At 39.6% G+C, this 23,153-nt stretch overlaps 1 protein-coding gene across 9 annotated transcripts in view; it reads right to left on the bottom strand.

The window, feature by feature from the left end:
- Nucleotides 1–11,475: 11,475 nt before the first annotated feature.
- TMCC1 (transmembrane and coiled-coil domain family 1) overlaps nucleotides 11,476–23,153 on the bottom strand; it is a 185,777-nt gene continuing 174,099 nt past the window's right edge. For all 9 annotated transcript variants that reach the window (XM_023536831.1, XM_023536832.1, XM_011370525.2 and 6 more), the window contains one exon: nucleotides 11,476–15,437. In XM_023536831.1, the coding sequence (XP_023392599.1) occupies nucleotides 15,123–15,437 (315 nt within the window). In that variant the 3' untranslated portion in view covers nucleotides 11,476–15,122. The remainder of the gene's footprint in view (nucleotides 15,438–23,153) is intronic.

Here is a 23,153-nt window from a genome sequence, read left to right as displayed (position 1 = left end):
GGTGGGGTGGAGGGCCCATTGTTCGTGTGTCCGCTCCAGCTCCACCCCTGCCATTGTCTTCAGGGTGGGACCCATTGCCCGAGCCGAGCCGGGGTCTGCCTGTAGGGACAAAGAGGGAAAGGGACTCAGAGGGATTGGGGATCCCCAGGTCGCGTGGCGGAGACACTCCAGTTTTTGCCATCCCTCATCTCTTGGAAAGGCGAGACCAGTGCAGTGGAAGGACCACTCACCTGGGGTCGTCTTGAGTTTTGGCGTCCCTGTTGTGAGGAGGCCCCCAACACCCACGAGCCCCACTGCCCCTCCGAAGGGTCGCACTCCTTTCTCTGATGGTACATGACTCACGCAACATGCTTTCCCCAAAGAACAGAGCCACCGTCAGCACCCCTAACATACCCATTTCCCCCTTTGGGGCCTTGACCCCCTCAGAAACCAAAGATGCCCCTGAAGGGGACACTCCTTCGTGGATAACTCTGGGAGCAAAGCTGGGGAATAAAAGAACCAGGAACAAACGTTCTCTCCCTTGCCAAAGCCCTTGCTCTGCCAGGCACTATGGACACCTGGAAAACCAGACAGGTCCTGCCCACAGGAGCCTCCCTTTGCTGCCGGCAAAGGGGGCACACAGCAAGAAGCAAGAGACTAAAAAGTGAATGTACAGTCGCACAAACGGGGAGACTAGTAGGGAGGGTTCAAGTAGTCCACTGTGCATCGAAGGCCTCTGGAAGATGGGAAGTCGGGGTACAGGGATGGTGAGGGCAAGGCCCAGAGGTGTGAGAATGTGCCTGGTGGGTGCAGGCACAGGGGTAGTGGAAGATGAGGTCAGATTGCTGCGGGGTGGGAGCCCAGACTCTAGGGGAGGAGCCAGATTTGAGAGTCTCCAACTGGCTGCTTGCTGAGAAAAAAAGGGAGGCAGGAAGACTTTGGTTCTAGTCTGGCCGAGCCCTGCTCCTCTCTGGACCTCAGTTTCCTTCGTTGTAGAAAGCATCTGGGTTGGGAGCCCTGAAATTCTGACTCCTCTCAAACCAAGGTTAATATACCATCACTTTGATTGCACAAGAAATGCGCCTGCACTGTTTCACAGAGGCAGACAGACCTAAACCTGAAGGGAAATCAAATCGGCCCAGCCAGGGAAGCCCTGGGCGGGAAGCTCTCCTCTCGCCTTGACTGGACAGAGGGAAGTCGGGAGCCGCTGCTGGAAGCGGGGAATTTAAAGGTCTCGGATGATGAGGGTGCGCTCCCCGCAGCAGCCACCAGGCGGTGACAGAGACCAGGCTCGCTGCGTCAGAGTTTTGAAATAATTTGTTACAGAAGTTCTGAGAATAGTACAGAGAACTCTTGGACCCTCTTCTTACCCCATTCACCAAGTTTTACCATTTTGGCCCCCTCTCTGCATATTCAAGTCCTCCTCCAAGCATTAGAGAGTAAGTTGCAGACATGATGTGATGCCCCTTGAACCCTAAATTCTTCCGTTTGTATTTCCTAAGGATAAAGGCATTCTATTACACAACCACAGCAGTTTTCAAGATCAGGTGATTTAATCACGATGTAATACTATTACTTGATCTGCGAAACGTGTGCAAATGTTGTCAATTGTCCCAAGGAGGTCTTTTGTAGTGTTCCCCCACCCCTACCCCACTCATTTCAAATCCCAGGGTCCACTCCATGATTATATTTAGTTGTTAATTTTGATTTTAAATGAGATTTATTCACTAAGCTTTCCTGGGTTGAAGTAACTCGGAAGAAATGAATGTAAAAAGTTCCAGCCTCACCCTTCTTAACCCCATAACCCTGGGCAGCTCCCAGGTCCTGTGCACTGAGAGGTGCCAGGTTGTGGGCAGGGCACATGGGAGAGGCTGGAGTGGGCAGAGAATGCACTTGCATTCTGAGATGGTGTCTTTCTTTCCTTCTTGGCTTGTCTCATTGCCCCAGGCCTTTGGCCAAGGGGACCATCACAGACACTTACCACAGTCTTCAAATGGGGCACTGACTTGTTGAGAAAGCAGCTTCCTGCCTTGGGAATGAAAGGAAAATGCCCCCAACCTGAGGCTGACAAAAGAAAGGCCAGTTGGAAGTCCTATTCTGGGTCGGAAGAGGAAGAAAAGCTCTAAGGGCTCCAAAGACTGGGAGATAAATCCTTTTAACAGCCAAGTTGTTTCCATTTTTTCCCTTGCAACAAAATTGTAGGAGAGCCCAATCATCTTGTTAACTAATAGAGATTAATCATAATTTCTTTAACTTTTACTATGGAAAATGGAAAACACAAAACCAGAGACTAGTGAATGGCCCTCATACACCTATTACTCAGTTGCAACAACAAAAAATTCTTGATGATGGATTACTATTGATTTTTGGCATAAAACTCAAAAGGAAGTTAAAATACTTGAGTGACATGGCCCCACACTCCTCCTGTTGCTTGTTTATGTGACAAGACTTCTGAGTGCTTATGCGTATAGAAATGAGAACTGGGAAGAGATGAAACTGAGCATTCTCTCGTTATAGAAATAAGAAATATTTATCTACTGGTACACGAAATAAGGGAAATCCAATCAACTCATAAAAATGCATTCTAATAATATTTTGTTGAATAAATATCAACTTTTACAATATTTATGTTGTTTTGATCAACTGCATACTAGTATTTGTAATTAAAACTCTACAGAATATTTTTTAAACACTTAGTGACTTAGTCACAGAAAATTTAAAAAATTTTAAACTTCAGTTTATATCCTTAGTTTTTGCTACAGAGAAGTAGGATGGTGTGATCAATAAGTCTTTTAGGCATAAGAATACATTACATTGGGCTAAAACTTTTTGGGGATGGTAGAACTGAATGTAAGTTTTAAAGAGAAAACAATGAAGCATAAAACCTCATTAATAAAGAAGAGCTTGTTTGTGTACTTTTCATATGGGTAATGAAACAGTTTAACCTGACAACGTCAATATTTTAAATATCCTGGAAAGTACATCCTTGCATCTGTTTAAACTTTTATACTGTGAACGCCAATTTTAAAATGTGTGAGAGGATGCATGATGTTACCAAATTCTTTTGGGGGGCCACTAATAAAAGTTTGAAGTTCTCCAGTGGGTGGCACCAGAGAGCTGGGTCTGAAGTGTGGAACCCACATGCTGGCCTCCTTCCAGACTCAAGTTTCTCTGTGTACTTGTCCCATAAACCTCAATCACTTGGTATCTTCCTCTCCAAAGCTGGAAGCACCCTGAAATGCCCTTGTGGGATAGATGTCCCAGGGCTCCAGGGCCCCAGCCACTGCTTATCCACTGATATTGTTGGGTCCCCAAGGAGAGGAACCTAGTCCGTATCCGAGCTCTCCTCACTGTCCAGCAGGGCTGCACCATCACAACTCACTGTGTAGTTGTTACAAAGGCCCAGCATAGCTGGTGCTAGAATGGATGCTCAAAGAAGGGAGTGAAACTGCTTTGCTGGTCTGGGGAACATGGTGAGGGGAGAAGGGCTGATCAAGGAAGATTTCTGAGAAGAGAGGATCTTTGAAGGAAGAGCAGAAATTTCCACAGTGGACAGAGGGGCAGACAGGCAGTGGGCGTAGCATGTACAAAGGTATGAAGGTGACAGTAAGCATGAGAATGGCAACATTTTGTGACAACTGTAGCAAAGAATATACATGGGAGCAGAGCTTCCAAATAATAGCAACACCAGTTTTTGTTCACTGAGCATTTACTATGTGTCAAGTTCTGTCCTGGGTTCTTTACATGGATTCACTCATGAGACCCTCCTAAGAACCTCATGAGACTGGTGCTATTATTTCCGTTTTTCAGCTGAGGTAAAGAGGCAGTGAGAGGTGAAGTCATTTGCCTGAGGTCGCAGGGCATCAAATGGGCAGAAGGCAGGTTGCCTGTTTTGACCACTCTGAGGGATTTCACAAACACGTTTCCTCAGAGGCCCCATTGCCCTTCTCTACCTTGACCACCAGGAATCTGCAGGGCAAACCAGGCCCCTAGTGAGCTCTCTCTTCATGAGTACTGGGTTCTAAGGTGTGACAGAGATGCTGTCACCCAGCTGTAGCCAGCCAGTCTGGGCTGAGTCCTGTGGAAAGCAGTGGGTGGCCATACTGTGAGCCTGTAGCAATTCTGCTCAGCCCTGGTATATCTGTTGTGCTCCTGGGCCCTTGGCCTCCTCTGCTCTCATTGTCTACTGAACCAAGAGTAGACAGGCAGGGACTGAGGCTCTGCTTCAAGACTCTCCTCTCCTCACTCACTCATGCTATCTAAAAATCAAGGCCTCACCTTGCCTGTCAACTCCAGCATTTCTACCTGGTTTACCTTGGGCAATCTCTCTGCTTTCATCGGCAAAATCCCATTCATATTAGATTGGGTCACATGAAATTGCTATTTTTATAGATTAAAAAACAGTTGAATATTGGAAATTTCACATGGTTCCACCTACTAGCATCTAATGGAGATACTGGGAGGATTAAACAAGACAGCACACACAATAACTTAGCACAGCTCCTAAAACAGACAAGCACTTGACATAAGGTCAGCTGTGTCCATGCAAGCAAGCATCCAGGCAGAGTGCCATGCTGGTGTGAAGAACACAAAAGTGAATAAGAAGTGGTTTGTGTCTTAAGGACCTTGTGGGAGACATATAAATAGAGAGGTTACAGAAATACAGCCTAAGTTAGGTTGGACCAAAAAGGGAGATTAAATAGAAGTATACTGACACATGTTACATGGGCAAACCATGGTGAGGATTGTATGCAGCTGGCTGCAGAAGCAGCTGGGGCCAGGCCTTTGGCGCTGTAATGTATGCTGTCTCACTTCTTGCCAGCTTGGGATTTCCCTATGCCAATAGCTCTCATTTACACTTTCCTGCTCCTATGACCCAAGAACTAGGACAGACCCTCTCTCTAATCCCATATTCGTCAGTCTCAGACTATGAGAATATGGCAATTCATGCAGACAGCATGGACGAAGTAAGGGGAGATGGAAGGAAGCATATAGGCAGATAATCCCTTATGTATCCACCATCAATTATCTCCCAGCAGCAAGAGACAAAACTCACATTAGCTTCAGCAATAAAGGAAATTTACTGGCTCATGCCTCTGGGCGGTTCAAGCATGGCTGCATTCAGGAGTCAAACTGATTTCATCATGAACCTCTCTTCTCCATGTCTTGGCTTTGCCTCTCTCCCTCTTGACTTCATGCTTAGGCAGGCTGAACTCCTGGCAGCTGCTAGTACAGATAGCAAACCTAGGGGGAAGAGTCTATCTTCTCCAACACAGCCAGCAAGAGCCTAAGGGCTAAATGACTGACCTGACCTGACCTGGACCACTAGTCCATCTCTTGAGCCAGGAGTCATGTGGGTTAGTTCCACTTGAGCTATGAGATGTGAGCATGAGGGAGAGTGTCTCCTGAAAGAGGGCTCAATTACCAGAGGAAAGAATGTAGTGAGGTAAAGCTATACTTAAACCAGTAGAAGCCATGCAATGAGGAAGGTGCTCTTAACAGAGAGAGAAACAAAGGTGGAGTCACTTGAGGAAATCAGGGCAGGCTTCAGAGAGGCTACTTATATCCTCCAAAAGCTACATGTAGAATGATCCCTTCTCTCGGAATTATCACATGACTCAGCAATTCCATTTCTGGGTGTATATCTCCCAAAGAATTGAAAATAGGTACTTGAACAAGTACGTGTACACCCAGGTTCATAGCAGCACTATTCACTCTAGTCAAAAGGTGAAAATGACCCAAATCATCAACTGATGAACAGATAAATAAAATGTAGTCTGGCCATAGTGGAATATTATTCAGCCATAAAAAGGAAGTGATGATACATGCTACAACGTTATGCTTCGAAAACATGATGCTAAGTGAAAGTCAGACACAAAAGGTCATATATTAGATGTTTCCATTTATATGAGACATCCAGAATAGATAAATCCATAGAGACAGAGTCCAGAATGGTGGTTAGGGGTGAGTGGAAGGGGGGAATGGGGAGTGAGTGCTTAATAGGTATGGGGTTTCCTTTTGGGTGATTAAACTGTTTTCAAACTAGCTAGAGCCCAATGGTTGCATAATATTACGAATGTACCAAATGCCACTGAAACATTCACTTTATAATGGCTAATTTTATGTGAATTTCTCCTTAACAATAAAACATTTGACCAGAAAAATAAAAGAATCGAAGAGAACAAATAATGTATGCTCTCTAGTATTTGCTTCTGAAGGATCCAGTTTGTGAGGAGTGGGGAGTAGAGGATGAAGCAAGATTGACCAGCAGTTGGTAATTGTTGGTTGGGGTTCATTATACTATTCATTTTTTGTCAATGTTTGAAAAATTACTTAATAGTTAAATAAAAGGATGAATAAAAGCTCGCGAGGAAGACAAACAGGTAGGGGTGGGGTCAGTGCAAGAAGAGGGAACAGCACATGCAAAGGTGTGGAGGAGTGAAGCAATTCCAGGCCTGAAGCAAGGAGAGGTGGGACACCCACCTTCATGAAGACTTGGGGCCAACCAAGTCCAAGGTCACGCAACCAGTGAAAAGCTGAGCTTCTTTCCTTCTTTCCCTCTTTCTCTTTTTCCTTTCTTACTCTCTTCCTGCCTTCCTTTTGATTTTTTTTTTTCCCAATAAAATCTTGGTTTTAAGCAGAAGTAGTTTCAAAGCTGCTGGATCAGCAGTCACAAAGTCCAAGCACATATCTTACTTATTGGTGGGGCCTAAGAACCCATTTAATCTTTGGACATAATTTTGACAAGTTGGGTTATATGGGATCTCAGCCTATAGTAGATGAAAGGCAGTTTTTAGAGGGGAAATGAAAGGCTTTTAGGTAAGGCAATCACATTGGCAATATTGAAATGTGACAGCCACAGCCCCGGTTGGGAGGATAGAGACAGGGAAACTGATGAAAGAGCTATTAGAGTAAAAATACATATAGTCATCAAGGAAATGCAAATCAAAACCACAAGGTGATACCACTTCACACCCATAGAATGGGTATAATTAAGAAGTCAGATAATGACAAGTTCTGGTGAGGATGTGGGAACTGCTGGTGGGAATGTAAAATGGTTCAGTCACTTTGGAAACTGGTATTTTCTCAAAAGTTAAACAGTTACCATATGACTTAGCAATTCCACTCCTAGGTATATACCCAAGAGAAATATACGTGTTCATTCAAAATTTGTACATGAATGTTCACAGCAGCACTGTTCCTAAGTCAAAAAGGTTAAAACAACCCAAATATCCACCATCTGATGAATGGATAAAAAATCTGGTATATCCATATTACACAATACTGTTCAGCAATAACAGGGAATGAAGTACTGAAACATGTTATCGCATGAATGGACCTTGAAAACATCTTAAGAACCAGTTACACGGGACCATGTATTATTTGATTCTATGTATGTGGAATAGCCAAATCTATACAAAGCAAAGATTAGTGGTTTCTTAGGGCTGGGGTCAGGAAATAGCAAGGTGACAGCTAAGGGGTGCAGGGTTCCATTTCAGGGTGAAAGTGTCATTGAATGACTTATGGTGGATGCACAACTCTTGCGAATATACTAAAAGCCACTGAGCTGAATATTTTAAATGGGCAAATTGTATGGTGTGTGAATTATATCTCAGTAAATCTATTTAAAAAAAAAAAAAAAGACTAAAAGCACCGTAGTCTGGGTTGTTTTAGTGCAGGGGCAAAGAGCATCACACTCCAATCATCCAAGTCAGCTGACAACCTGGTCATGAGGATTAAATAAATTTCAGGAGGAAGTGTGTTATGTTTTGGAAGATGCCTACTGAAAATGAGTAAAAGATAAAAAAAATCTACATCAGTGATTAATGCAGTGTGATTCAGGGTCTTTATTAGAAGGCCATGAAGGACCATCTGGGCAGGCAGAATGATGCTTCAGGGACTCGGCCAGGTGCTCTAAGTTACAATACTTGTGAAGTTTTCACATTCACGATTTACACATACTCTTTCGTTCTACTGTTTAAGAAAAAGTTTCATTGATATATTCAAAGTTTATATTTTGGGAACCAGATAAAGGGGTCTTAAAATGAAGAAAAATCAAACTATGTGATAGGGCACTTAAAATAGACAAAAATTTTGTGGCTTGATGTTTGAAAATCTTTTTTGTACTTGAAAAATCAACTATTAAAAGTATTTTTTTAAAGAACATGATTAGAAAATTTTAAGCTGCTTGCAACTACTTTCAGATAACCCCTAAGACTTTAATAATTTGGCAAATGAACTTAATGAGATAAAACTGACATTACATGGTTTTTGGAACCCTGATTTTTGAAGTACCACAGATCCATTGATGTGCTCTGTAAGAATTCTGACCAGCTGAACACAACTCACAGCACGATTCCAGGTACTGAGGACATAGCCAGGAACATAACAGTGTCCTTGCCTGTGGTTAAGAAATCACCAGTAAAATCTATCATTAGCCAACTGTTTGTGCATTTATTTGCAAGTTTTTGTTTTCTATGGCTGAGACTATTTGTAGAGCACTTATTCAATGTCAGGCACTGGGCAAGGCACTGTACATGGGCAAGGCACTGTACAATTATTTCATTTCATCTTTACAACATGCTCTTTAAGGTATAGTGGTTATCAGTTATTTTCATCATAGTTTGCTGTACATTTATTAGGAGTCTCAATAACGATTGAAATAAAGTCTTCTAAAAGAATATTTCTTTGGACAACTTAAGCATTAAGGCCAAAGCCTGAATAAATTTTGTCAAGTCCTCTTGTTCTAGCATTTAAAGATTCTAATGCCAAAGGTGACAAGATTTTTTTTTTTTTGTAATAAGAATTGAACTCTAGCTTCCTATACCCTCACTTCCCAGATCTCAAGTAAAATTTTAAGCTTTCCTCATTATAGGATCAAAAGACAAAACACCAAATACCTTGGACAGCATTTTTCAACTAGTCAACTGACTTAAATGACATCAAAAAGAGGCTACAGGTTCCTTTTGAAAGGATTATTGTTGTCCTTAAATATAAGGCTGAGTCACCACACCTCTCATATACCTTTAATGTCTTCTCTTGTAGCCAGAGGGTACATCTTAGCAAGGCATTCAAGATTTCTTGCAACCTGGCCCCTGCCTAGAATTTTTAACTTTGTTACTGATTCACACATTCTTCCAGGCAGCCTACCAGCCATCCAAGGCTCCCATCTGTTGCTTGAACCACTTACCTTGGCCTTTTTCACCTCCATGATTTCGCTGATACTATTCCTTCAACGTGGAATGTCTCTCTCACTCATTTCTACTCATCAAAAACCCATCATCTCTCAGCCCAGATACCATAACATCCTCCATGGAGCCTTTCCCCATTGTCTTGTCAGGATTGCTTCCTCCTCTTCACTCCCACACATGGCTTCTCACTGTATTACAACATGTTATCTCCTTCTACCAAATTCCTTTTTCCTTGAGTTAGCACATCTCCACAGCCCAGTCTTGAACACAGAATGGCTCTCAAATGCTGCTGGATGAATGAAGGGCTGAACTGAATAGGCTATATCAGCCACTGTAAGCACACTTCTTCATATGTGTCTTATGGCAGCAAGACATCCATTTGACCACCAAGCCTAGAAATCCAGGGTTGGAAGAAAGTCCAATGGGTGGTCCAAACTTGGTCCACAGCCCCTTCTAAAACAACCCTAAAGCAAAAGATGGCCCATTATAATCTAGAATTAGAACACTATCAACCCTTTTTTCACCTCTATTCAATGGACTTATTATTTTCTTTAAAAAAAAGTTTTGATATTTTTAATTAAAAATATACAAATACATTCATATTATGAGATTCATATTTTATAGGAGTCAAACATAAAAGTCCTGTTCTTCCATCATCTTTCCCACTACCTTTCTCAGAAATAACTACTGGGGACAGTTTAATGTGTAGTTTCGTTTCTATATATTTACATACATATCTTTATACAAACAAAAATGCTTTCAACATAAATGAGACAAGATACTATTCTACAACTGGCTTTATTTTTTTCCATTAAATTCACTGATTTATACAAGGCTGAACATTTTCTTTTGAATGCTTATTGGTGATTTCTTTCTTTTTCTGTGAACTATTTCTTCATAATCTTTGCCTATTTTCTACTGAATTCATTTTTCTTCTTCGTTTGTATTAACTCTTATATTGACACATTGTGGACATCCACCTTTTGTTACATATTACATATGTTACACAGATCTATTTTCCATCACATTCATTTAACTCAAGTTTCAGTGTCCTTACCCGCACGTTGAGGATGACACTGCCTGTGTAAGACTGTGGAAGAATCAAGTGAGAACTGCATGCCGAGTACCAAGCATTATGCCTGGCACTCAGTAATTATTCGATAAATGTTAGCTATTCCTCTTTACCTAGATTGGGGGCCACAAGTTGGTAAATGTTTAGTTTAGTTCATGGAGTTTAAAATTAATACATTTGAATCTATTAGGTGAGGCATACATTTTCTAGTTGGTCATACCTTCCCCAACCTCCTCAATCTGTTTTCTTTACTGCAGCTTCTCAGATTTGTTACCAGCCTTCTACTCTCCAAAGTTTTTAATGGATGAAAATAAAGGAGGCTTTGAAATTATGTATCACCTATAATCAGGGCTGCCCTGTGTACCTATTATGCACTGTACCACACTAGGATGTATCCTTCACAGTGTAATTTACTTACGGAGGCCCTTTGGATTGGCCAATGTACAACCTGCACGTGTTCAAGAAGCTTAATGGCATTCTCACAGCAATTTTAAAAGCTTTCACAAGAGGCCTTTATTTTCACGACATCTACTAGGTTGGATTAAGATGGGTGTGATATCTCTACTTCACAGATGTTGGAGGCACAGAGCTAGTAAACCAGAAGTGTGGCCCAAATATCTCGACGTATAGATTAGGGCTGTGAAGTTCTAAGTCATCAGGTCCCTGCTTGGTACTCTGTCAAAAGCAAGATTAAGCTTCTGGATTTCCAGAGGCCTCCCAGAGATCATCAAGGAAAAGCTGTAATAGAAATTACTTCATCTATAACCATAGGTGGAATTAGGCTAGATAATAATCGCTTACATGTACATAGAACTTCAAATGCTAAATATTTTGCAAAGTATGTTTATATACCTATCATAACATTTGTTTATTAACAAAGCCTTGTAAGAGTCGACAGGGATTATTATGTCCATTTTGAGGTCTTCAGATGTTGAATTTGGGGGTACTGCTTCTAAAGAACTCCCTCCAAAGGACTAAAAGGCAGTCTTCCTTACCAGTGTAAAGGAATTGTGGCAGGGTGCCAATCCAAAATGTGTATAAAATCCAGGGAGACAGTGACAGCCACTGAACTATGAGTTACAGTTTTAAGATACTGGCTAAACATACACACATATGCACACACGCATGCACAACATACAGTTTCTAATGCACAAACCAGTGGAAAGTTTTAGGACTCACAAACTTGTAACTGGAAACTGAATATGCAAAAATAAAGAGCAAAACAAACCCGAGTCCAACCACCTCGTTAATAGCTGAGGTCTTTATTTCAATTTGTATGTACAGTAAAAGTGCTGCTGAGAATCTGCAGCAAACAGACAAAACATAAATGTAATTCTCTCTCACAATTAGCAGCTTAAAATCTATCAACTACAGTGTTAACGTTCACACGTTCACAAGTGTCATTTCTGTACTTTTCAATTCGTGCAAGTGAGTTTTTATTCTTACATACTTTAATAAAACACACTTACAGTCTAGTAGTCAATCCTACTAAGGGTATCACCTAGCATACACAATACACAGACAGAAATGTTAACTCTTAGAGCCACTTTCAAAATCCCCAGTTTCAGTTGGGGGTGGGAACCATAATTTTGCCTTTGTCAATTTGTTGATCATAACATTTGGTTTTGTTTTGGATGCATATTTTCCAAAGGTGAAAGGCAGCTCCTCACTGGAACTCACTCGGAATTCAGCATTTAATCTGACTATACCTCAGAGGAATATGAAATCAGAAACAAAACCAAATGCAGTGAAAACAACATGAAAATATGCTCATTATCAAGACATGGCTAGCAAGGAAGGCTTGATCCCAGTGCTTTTCTTGGCATCAGATTTTTACCTCAGTTGGGTAGAAGGGGTACAGAGGAGAGAAAGGACCCCAGTCAGCAAAGTGTAAAACTGAGCCTACTTTTGCTTCTTAAGGAGTCAATGAAGTAGAAAGCCTTCCTTGCTAGGACGCACTGAATATTTACCAAGGAATCAAAGTTGGAGCAGACAGAAGTGCCCTTTAATTATAAAAAAGGTAAAATGTTAGTTGTTCTACAACCTGAAGAGTCACCCAGGTTACCACAACCAGCCTCACGCATCTACTAACAAGTAATCCAGGAATGCTTCGTTTCAAAGGGAATGCACGTAGTCTTTAAAAGAGAAGAAGCATTAAAGCGAGGGGAAGTTTCCACCCACAGAACAATTATTGAACCATTATAGAAGAAATCTGAATAGACCAGAGAATCCAAGAAGAGCCACAACGCAAAGAAACTCAAAGGCAATAGGTTATGGGCAGCAGAAAATGGGGAAAGGCATCAAAACAGATTCAAGGTTACAAATAGCATTAAATGCAGACAACTGTTGGGCCTGATGAACAGTCAGGGGACAAGAAAGCTAGAAGGCCATTATTGTGCCTGACTTAGCCTAAAGGTCCTTCCTAAGACAGTTTGAGAGAGGATGATGGAAAGTTAGCATGGGCATGTTTGGCTGGGAGCTCAGGGGGTTTTCCAGAGGCGAAAACCTTCCTTTGATAGAAAGTGTCCCAAGGCAAATGGAACAATTTCGATCCATCGATCACAGTGACTTCCAGTGCCCACAAAACTTAGTAGCCTCTATACAGTTGAGGTTCCATCTTAGAAAAACTGGAGGACTGTGGCTAGAACATCTTTTTAATAACTTTGCGTGGCTCTCTTCTCTACTCTGAGTCATTAAGCTAAAGCAAAAAGGAGAAACTGTGCTAGTTCGACAAGGTCACGGTGTCCTTTGGCACGTCTGCCTAAAGTCACTGTAATATTTTTAGGCAAAGTTAACATTTTAAATACATAGGCTTGGGAACAATTTGTTTTTGGCTTGAACATGAATTGGTTCCAATTACTTTTTAAAAGAAAAATTACCTCTGTGGTCTCTGCTCTGAGCACTAATTTTGAGAGGTCAACAGAGCTAACAGGTATACTACAATCATCTGGGGATGCAGTGAAGACTGGGGTACCTGAGTTAAAATATCAAAATGATTATGGAAACAACATGCTGACTCTGAGAAGGCCAGCTTGCCAAAGCCACAGGAGGCTGGAGCTGTGGTGTAAACCATGCTCTCAGGCGGACAAGGCAATGCTAATCTAGTTTCAAAGGAATTTCCTGAAATGAGGGAAATAGGCAAAGCATGCTCTGCTACTCTTCCTGGAGCATATCATATGCCCCTGGCTCATCACTTGGTGGTACAGAGCTGAGGCGAAGAGGGAACAGAATTTGTGATTCAATACCATGAATATGAAAAGATTAGCCAAGTTTTCTAGATAAGCTCTAAAAGCCCAAGTTCTACTAGGATGGTGGAACTGGTTATAGGATAGGGAAGAAATCTCAGTTCATTTTTCTAAATTGTCTATAAAAATCCACTGAGCATAGTTATGTTAAGTCAGTCTATATGAATAGGAAGCTGACAGCATTTTACACCCCAAACCTGGGTCCTTCTAACCTGACTATTCCGTCTCTGCTCTTAAGGGAGAATCAATTCTCTCAGGCAGACAAAATAAAGCTTTGAAATTAAGGATGCTGGGGCCAAAATGCAGACAGAAGATTCCACATCACTTTGGTTTCAGTAATTAAGGGATGTTAAAAATAAATTAAGGAAACATAAGGAATTATTTATGACTCTCATAATATAATCTCATTTTTTTCCTTAAAGACAATCCCAGTTCAAGGTCACTGGGTGAACATTTTCTTGGGGCAAAAAAAATGCTGGTTTATGGAAACAGCCTCCCCCTCTCCCTGCACACCCCTTTCCTCTCCAACCAAGCCAAGCCCATGAAGCGGTGGTGTGGGGGTGGCAAAAAGCAGCAGCAGCAGCCAGAGGAGAGAGTTTAAGCTGCATCACAAAACAAGGGCATCAGAGGGCAGCATTTATAGCAAGTCTTCCTTTACTCAAACTGTTTCAAGACAAGAGGGAGCAGCACACTTAAATATCCACACATTTCTTCATTTAAAAACATCACTTCTTTATTTCAAAGGAAAAATAAAAGACCCTCCCAACCCTTTCCAAAAAAACCCAATAATAATAATAACAATAATAAAAAATCCTATTAGAAACCATAAGGAAGCACTGAGAGTTTGAGTATTACATTCTTCAAGTATGCTGTTCGGATTTTTTTTTAATTGGTGACTATACACGTATTTTAAAAAAACCTTAAAAGTGCGGCCATGGGATTTTGCTTAAAATTAAGTATTTGGAGGGCTACTTCAAAATACTGTAGTAGGACTGTGCAGTGATCCTGTGGGAACATGATGCTCTCACTTTTGCATCCTAGCAAAGGTTAAGGGACCAGGTTCAAAAGTGACCACACTTCCAGGGTTAGCATGAGTGGCCAACTTGAGGAAGCCAGAGAGATCCATGTGTTCTTCCACGGACAAGAAAAATCCACCCTGAATCCAAAAATTCAGACAAGGAATGTGGTAGGATTTCACAGTAAAGTTAGTCTGGGAGGGGGAGAGGTGGTGAGCCCAGACAAGGCAGGGTGTTAGGTTTAACTGGTTTCCCTAATCAGGTTTTCTCATATTTTTAGTGGGTTTTAGTACAGTCCTTCAAGCCACAATTTAGATGCCCTTCAGTGTGCTCCAGATTGTTGGTTCATGTTAAAGGACTGTTTAAGATTTGCATCCCAAGGAAAATCATGCTACATAAAAATGATCCAAGATTTTTGCCCAAAAAACTTCTTGGATAAAATCTAAAAAATACTATTGCAATTGCGTCTCTTGAAGAAAAAAACATTATTCTAAATGTAAACAGATTCACTCAACTCTTTTGTTGTTGTAGAAAACTTCAGAGTAGGTAAGTTGCTGTCTAATTCTTCGCTGCATGCACTCACCAGAGGGTAGGGGAGCACTGCCTTCTTTTGCCAGCATCATCTGGAGGAGGAAAAAAACCGTTCTACATAGCTGAAGAGGGCATCCCAGTGCTTCCAGAGAAAGGCAATGAAAACCACAAGGAATAAAGTGCTGAACGTCCTGTTGCGAGTCTTCATGAGAGGAACCACACAGTTGGCTACCGTGGAGACAAAGACCAAAAGGACTGCCATGACTGCCAGAAGAATGTTGATGAGTTTGCCCAGAAGGTTCCGAGCAGTGGCATTCTCCAGCCCTTCTAGCTGTACCACCTGCTGCTGCTGCTGCTGCAGCTCCATCTTGGAGATGCGGGTCTGACATGCCTCCAGGGCCTCCTGTGGACCAGAACAGGGAACAGTTAAGCCCTCTGCTCACGAGTACTCTGTGTAGCAGACATGCCCCTTGAGCAAGCCAGATGCATCTTGAGCTTTGATAATGATTTTAAATATGCTAAAGAGTGATGACAGCATTGCACTGGATTAAGAAGACTCCTTTGTTTCTCCCCTTAAATTTACAGCAAGTTGGACAACTATAACTCACAAGGGGTCCCCTGCTCAACATACAAACACACCTGAAAGATCCACACACGGGAGCATTTGAAGAGCCTGGAGCAACACAGAGGTTGTTGCCAAGTAGCTGTGAGATCACGAACTTGCCTGCCTTGTCCCACCCAACAGAGCCAAGAAGAGAAAACTGAGATCTTAAACAGTACAGTGGGGCCGCAAAACTGTGAACGTGCCCCCCTGCCCCATCCATCTAAGCATGGCACTGGGGCCAACAACCACTAGTAAAAAGGAGGTAGTTCTGAGAGCTCACAAAACTGGTTTTCCACCACCTGCCACATACCCCCATCACAGTGGTGGTGTCCTGTAAGTAAGGCAAGCTAGTCACAGAGGGGATGCTCACCATCCCAGTGCTTATGCAGCATTTTCCTTAACTGAAGCGATGCTGCTTCACTTGCAATACCAGAGGCGCAAATAGTTCAGGTAAGAGAAAACAAAAAGTTGTGCTCTAACACCATCCACTGGAAAACAAGAGGAAGTATGCTACCTATCAACCCACTTATTTGTTGAGAGCAAAACAGTAACTAAACAAGAAAGGAGCTCACTACCTAAAATGTGCAGAGAAATAATCCTTCAAACACTATGAACAATCAAGGTAACACGGGAGCACAGAAAGGAAATGAAAAGTTTCTCAGAAACCAAACTCAAAGTCATTGAAAATTGTGACTATAATGACGGAGAATTTAAGATTGCAGTTATGAAGAAGCTCAATGAGATAACAAGAGAATTCAGTCAGAAGGGCAGTTCAATGAACTCAGAAAGAAAATTAATGAACAAAAGGAGTACTTTACTAAAGAGATTAAAACTATAAAAAAGAACCAACCAGAAATTCTGGAGCTGAAGAACTCAATAAATGAGATGAAGAATACATTAGAGAGCACTGGAAACAGCAGAGGAGATGGAAGACACGATCAGCAAGTTCAAAGACAAGAAATCTAGAAATAACCCAGGAGGAAGAAGAGAGAGAACTAAGAATTAAAAAAAAAAAATTAAAGAACTCTACAAGAATTATCTGACTCTATCAGAAAGAGCAACATATGCATAATAGGTATACCAGAAGAGGAGGAGAAGGGAACAAATAATCAATGAAAACTTCCCAAACCTGTGGAGTTGGACCCTCGAATTCTAGAAGCTAACAAAACATCTAATTATCTTAATGTAAAAATAACTTCTCTAAGACACTTATATTAAAGTTGTGAAAAGTTAATGACAAAGAAAGAATCTGCAAGGCAGCCAAGGAAAAAACGGCTAATCTTTTAGGAAATTCTATTAGATTACTATCAGACTTTTAAAAGAAGAAACCCTACAAGCTAGGAGAGAATAAAATGAAATATTCAAAATATTGAAGAGAAACCACCAGCCAAGAATGAAATATCCGGACAGGTATTTTTTAAATATGAAGGAGAAATAAAGGCTTTCCTAGACAAACAAAAGCTTAGGGAACTTACTACCACAAGATCTGCATTATAAGAAATGTTGAAAGGAGATCTTCTACCTGAAACAAAAAGATGAAAGAATATAAACTTTGAGTAAGATGACAGACAGAAGCAGGAAATTGCGACTCTATTTCAGAATAGGGTATTAAACAAAAATATAGCATAAGTTAAAAGAGAAAAAGAGCATTAAAAAAACTATAACTTCTGCAATTTGGAAATGAATATACAGCATAAATAGGGATAATTTGTGACAACAAAAACATTAAAGGAGAGGATGAAAAGAACTTAACTTGCACAGGTGAATGAAGATGCAATCAGAAGAAATAAGACTACTATATGTATGAAACTTTTTTTACAGAAACCACACACACACACACCCACACACACACACTAGAGCTGCGACACATAACATAAAAAAAGAGGAAACAGAAGAAAAATCATAGAAAACTACCAAACTAAAATAGAAACACAAGGGAAAAGAAATAAAGTAGAGACACAGCAACCAGAAAACAAAACATAAAATGGCTGTAGTAAGTCCTCATATATCAATAATCACTCTAAATGTAAATAGATGGAACTCATCAATCAAAAGGCAAAGAGTAGTAAAACAAATTAAAAAATAAGACCCAACTATATGTTACCTTCAGAAGACCCATCTCAGCTACAGTGACAAACACAGGCTCAAAGTGAAGGGGTGGAAGATGATACTCCAAGCAAATTGCAGAGAAAAGTGGGTGTAGCCATATATATATCAGACAAAATAGATTTCAAGATAAAAAAGATAACAAGAGACAAAAATGGACATTTTATAATGATAAGATTAAATTCATCAAGAAGATATAATACCTATCAATATATATGCACTCAACCTAGGAGCACCAAAATATTTAAAGCAATTACTAACAGACCTAAAGGGAGAAACTGACCAAAAAAACCCAAAACAATTATTGTAGGGGACCTGAACATCCACAGACAACAATGAATAGATCATCTAAACAGAAGGTCAACAAGGAAATATCGGCCTTAAATGACACATTAGAGCAAAGGGCATATTTGATATTTATAGAACTTTATCACATATGACAGAATACACATTCTTCTCAAGTACACACTAAACATTCTCAAAAACAGACCGTATGTTAGGGCACAAAATTAGTTGAAAGAAATTTAAGAAGACTGAAATCTACAAGCATATTATCTGAACCGCATGGTATGAAACTGGAAATTAACTACAAGAAGAAAGCTGGAAAGAAAACATGAATATGTGAAGAGTAAACAACATGCTACTGAACAAATATTAGGTCAAAGAAAAAATGAGAGATAGAAAGATACATAGAGACAAATGACAATACAACATCCCAAAAATTCTGGGATGCAGCAAAAGTGGTACTAAGAGGGAAATTTATAGCATTATAGGCCTACCTCAAGAAATAAGAAAAATCCCAAATTAACAGTCTAACATTACACCTAAAAGAACTAGAAAAACAAACAAACAAACAAAAATGGAGTCCGAAGTCAGCAGAAGGAAGGAAATAATAAAAATTAGAGAGAAAATAAATAAAGAATAAAAAGACAATAGAAAAAATTAATGAAACAAAGAGCTAGTTCTCCTGACAAACCTCTGGCTAGACTCACTAAAAAAAAAAAAAAAGAGAAAATACTCAAATAAAATTAGAAATGAAAGCAGTTACAACAGACACCACATAAATACAAAAGAATATACAAGAATACTATGAAAGGCTCTATGTCTCCATGTTTGATAACTAAGAAGGAATGGACAAATTCTTAGAAATATATAACCTTTCTAGACTGAACTATGAAAAACTAGAAAACCTAAATAGACTCATCACTAGTAAGGAAATTGAAACAGTGATCAAAAGCTTCCCCCAAAACAAAAGTCCAAGACCAAATGGCTTCACTAGTGAATTCTACCAAATGTTCAAAGAAGATATAATACCTATCATTCTCAAACTCTTCCAAAAAATTGAAAGAAGAGAATACTTCCTAACTTATGTTACACGGCCAACATTACTCCGATACGAAAATCAGGACAACACAAAAAAAAGAAAATTACAGGTCAATATCATCTCTGATGAACGTAAATACAAAAATCCTAAACAAAATATTAGCGAATCAAATATAACAATACATTAAAAAGATAATATGTCATAATCGTGTAGGGTTCATTCCAGAGATGTAAGAATGGTTCAACATATGCAAATAATCAATACTATTAACAAAATAAAAGATAAAAATCTTATGATCATATCAATAGGTGTTGAAAAAGCATCTGGCAAGATACAACATCCATTTATGATAAAACACTCAATACAATGGGTATAGCAGGAAAGTATTTCAATATAACAAAGGCCATATATGACAAATCCTTAGCTAATATCATGCTCAATGGTGAAAAACTGAAAGCTTTTCCTCTAAGATCAGGAACAAGACAAGGGTGTCCACTCTCATCACTGCTATTCAACATAGTACTGGAAGTCCTGGCCAGAGCAATTGGGCAAGAGAAAGAAATAAAAGGCATCCAAATTGGGAATGACGAAGTAAAACTGTCACTATTTGCAGATGATATGGTTCTCTATATTGAAAACCCTAGACTCCACGAGAAAGCTATTGAAAACAGCACAGTAAAGGTTCATGATACAAAATCAATATACAAAAATTTGTTGCACTCCTGTATACTAACAACGAAATATCAGAAACAGAAATGAAGAAAACAATTCCATTTACTATCACAATAAAAAGGATAAAATTCCTAGGAATTTTAGCAAAAGAAATAAAGGACCTGCACTATGAAAACTACAAGACATTGTTGAAAGAAACTGAAGAAGACAAATAAATGGAAAGATATTCCACGTTCATGGATTGGAAGAGTTAACACTGTTAAACAGTCCAGTGGGGCTGCAAAACTGTGAACTGGGCCCCCTGCTCCACCCATCTAGGCACGGCAATATGTACATCTAAAGCAATATATAGATTTAATGTAATCCCTATTAAAATCTCAATGGTATTTCTCAAATAGAACAAAAAAATCCTCAAATTTGTATGCAACCACAAAAGATTTCAAATAGCCAAAACAATTCTGAGAAAAAAGAACAAAGCTGGAGGTATCACACTCCCTGTCTTCAAACTATACTACAATGCCACAGTAACCAAAACAGTATGGTAGTGGCAGAGAAAAAGACACAGAGACTAATGGAACAGAATTGAGAGTCCAGAAATAAACCCACACATACATGGGCAACTAATTTTCAATGAAGGAGCCAAAAACATACAATGGAGAAAGAGAAGTCTCCATTTTCATAATGGTGATGGGAAAACTGAAAAGCCACATGCAAAAGAATGAAACCAGACTGACACCATACACAAAAATTAACTCAAAATAGATTAAAAGCTTGAATGTTAAGACCTGAAACAATAAGACACATAGAAGATAACGTAGGCACTACACTTACGGACCTTGGTTTCAGAGTGGTGTTTGTGAACTTGATCCCATAGGCAAGGGAAGCAAAAATAAATGGGATTACATAAAACTAAAAAGCTTCTGCACAGCAAAAGAAACCATCAACAAAACAAAAAGACAGCCAACCAAATAGGAGAAGATATTTACAAATGATACCTCTGATAAGGGGCTAATGTCCAAAATACATGAAAAACTCATACAACTCAATAAAAAACAAACAATCTAATTAAATGGGCAGAGGACCTGACTAAACATTTTTTAAAGAAAGACATACAGATGGCCAACAGACATATGAAAAAATGCTCAACACCACTAGCTATAAGGGAAATGCAAATCAAAATTACAATGAGGTACTACCTCATACCCATTAGAATGGCTGTTATCAATAAAACAAGAAATAACAAGTGCTGGAGAGGATGTGGAGAAAAGGAATCCCTAGTACACTGCTGGTGGGGCTGTAAATTGGTCAGCCACTATGGAAACAGTATGGAGGTTCCTTAAAAAATCAAGAATAGAGCTATCATATGACCCAGCAATCTCTCTTCTCGGTATCGACCCCAACAATTTGAAAACACTTATTCATCAAGATATATGTAACCCTATGTTCACTGCAGCATTATTTAAAATAGCCAAAACATGCAAACAACCCAGGTATCTTTTGACGGATGACTGGATAAAGATGCAGCACACATATACAACAGAATATTACTCAGCCATAAAAAGATAAACTATTGCCATTTACAACAACATGGATGGATCTTGAGAGTATTATGTTAAAGTGAAATGAGTCAGATGGAAAGGACAAGAACCATAGGATTTCATTCACGTGTGAGATATAAAAAAAAAAAGCAATAAATGAGCAAACAAAACAAACAAGAAAGTAAACTCATAGATACAGGAAACAGAATGGTGTTTATCAGGGGGGAAGCAGGGGCTGGGGGAGGATGACGAGGGTTAAGGGAGTCAAAAGATCATGGAAGGAGACTAGACTTCTGGTGGTGAGCAGAAAAAAGAATATATAGATGTGTTACAAAGTTGTACACCTGGAATTTATAAAATATTATTAACCAATGTCACCCCAATGAATTTAATTTTTTTAAAAACGAAAGCTTAAATGGATTTAGCATAGTCACACTATTGCCTTTTCTGCAAATATTTTCCAAAGGTGTGGTAACTTTTAGGCCAGTAACCTACTCTGTGGTACATGATTTCAAATAAAATCTGACTTTTGTTATAAACAAATAAACAAAGCAAACAGAGCCTTGAATATGAGAGGCCAAATGCATAACTCACTATTCCAGCCAACTATTATGCACCTAAACTGCCCTCCACTGCATTCCTATAGGATGGCTCACAGGAAGCAGTGGCCACAATTAGATTTGGTCTTGAACATTTTAATGACAAGGCCTCAAATACACGATTTTCTCTTTTTCATTTAAAAATTATTAATTTAAGTTGCACAGGACACACATACTTATTCGACATAAAAAATTTCAAATAAGACACAAAGTCTCTTGATATTTTCCTTGATTCTAGTCTCTGCCCTTGAAGTAATATTGTTAATTTGGTGTGTTGTTCATTCTTTCGCCTGAGTTTAAGTGTATTAATATATGTGCCTAGGAAAATGTACAGAATTATGTTTTGATATTCTATCTTAATATAAATAGTACCATACTATAGGAACTGATCCATAATACGCCTTTTTCCCTCAACAGTGAGTCTTGGCAATTTCTCCATATCAATACATAGAGATTCACCTCATTCTTTTTAACTGCTACATAGTACTTTATAGTATGAATATGTCACAGTTTATTCAGCCAGTTCCCTATTGGAGAGACTTATTTTCAACTCATCCACTATAACAATGGAGAGGTGAACATCCTTTGGACATCCTTGTAAACACAACCTGGTGTTTTTCAAGTCGAGTAAATTCCCAACATTAGTGGAAAGGGCTCCCTGCTCTGTCTTTCAAATATACTCCTCTTTTTAAGAGTGATCTCTGTAAAAAGGGCACGATGCCCAAATACTAGACCAAACATTACAAGTGATCTGCTTCCCTCAAGGCTAGAACTATATAACTTTACCCATGAGTTCAAATGAAATTTACCACAACACTCAAAAGACACAATCTATTTCCTTAGTTATGGTTTGACACTCTTCAAAGTTTAGCAGTGGTAGGAGCCCTGTGTTTTTCTGGTCTTAGTTTCAATGGGTCCTGGTTTCTTAGGATTTGAAGTGAAGGCCAGGCAACTTCAGACTGAAGCTAGCTAGAGAATGGACAATGTATACTTCCCAGACCACTATAATATTGGGGAAAAAACTAAAACACAAACGGAACTCCAGGGGCCTGGAGAAGACGGCAGCTGGGCAAATGACGTAGACATTCTCTTGATTATTCTAGACCACTGTAATACAACTTTCCTGGACCACTTCCCTTCTCTAAGACTAATTCCAAGATGCCTTCGTATAAAACCAACTGTTCCCTAAGAAGTAAGCCCCAACTGGGATGAGAAAAAGTTAACTATTCTATTTTCTCATAGAATAAACTAGAGGGCTACTAGCTTTAAACATTAC

Source organism: Pteropus vampyrus, unplaced genomic scaffold (assembly GCF_000151845.1).
Source record: "Pteropus vampyrus isolate Shadow unplaced genomic scaffold, Pvam_2.0 Scaffold171, whole genome shotgun sequence".
Taxonomy (NCBI): Eukaryota; Metazoa; Chordata; class Mammalia; order Chiroptera; family Pteropodidae; genus Pteropus; species Pteropus vampyrus.
Note: the sequence above shows the minus strand (reverse complement) of the source record. Positions and strands in the feature narration are given on the sequence as shown.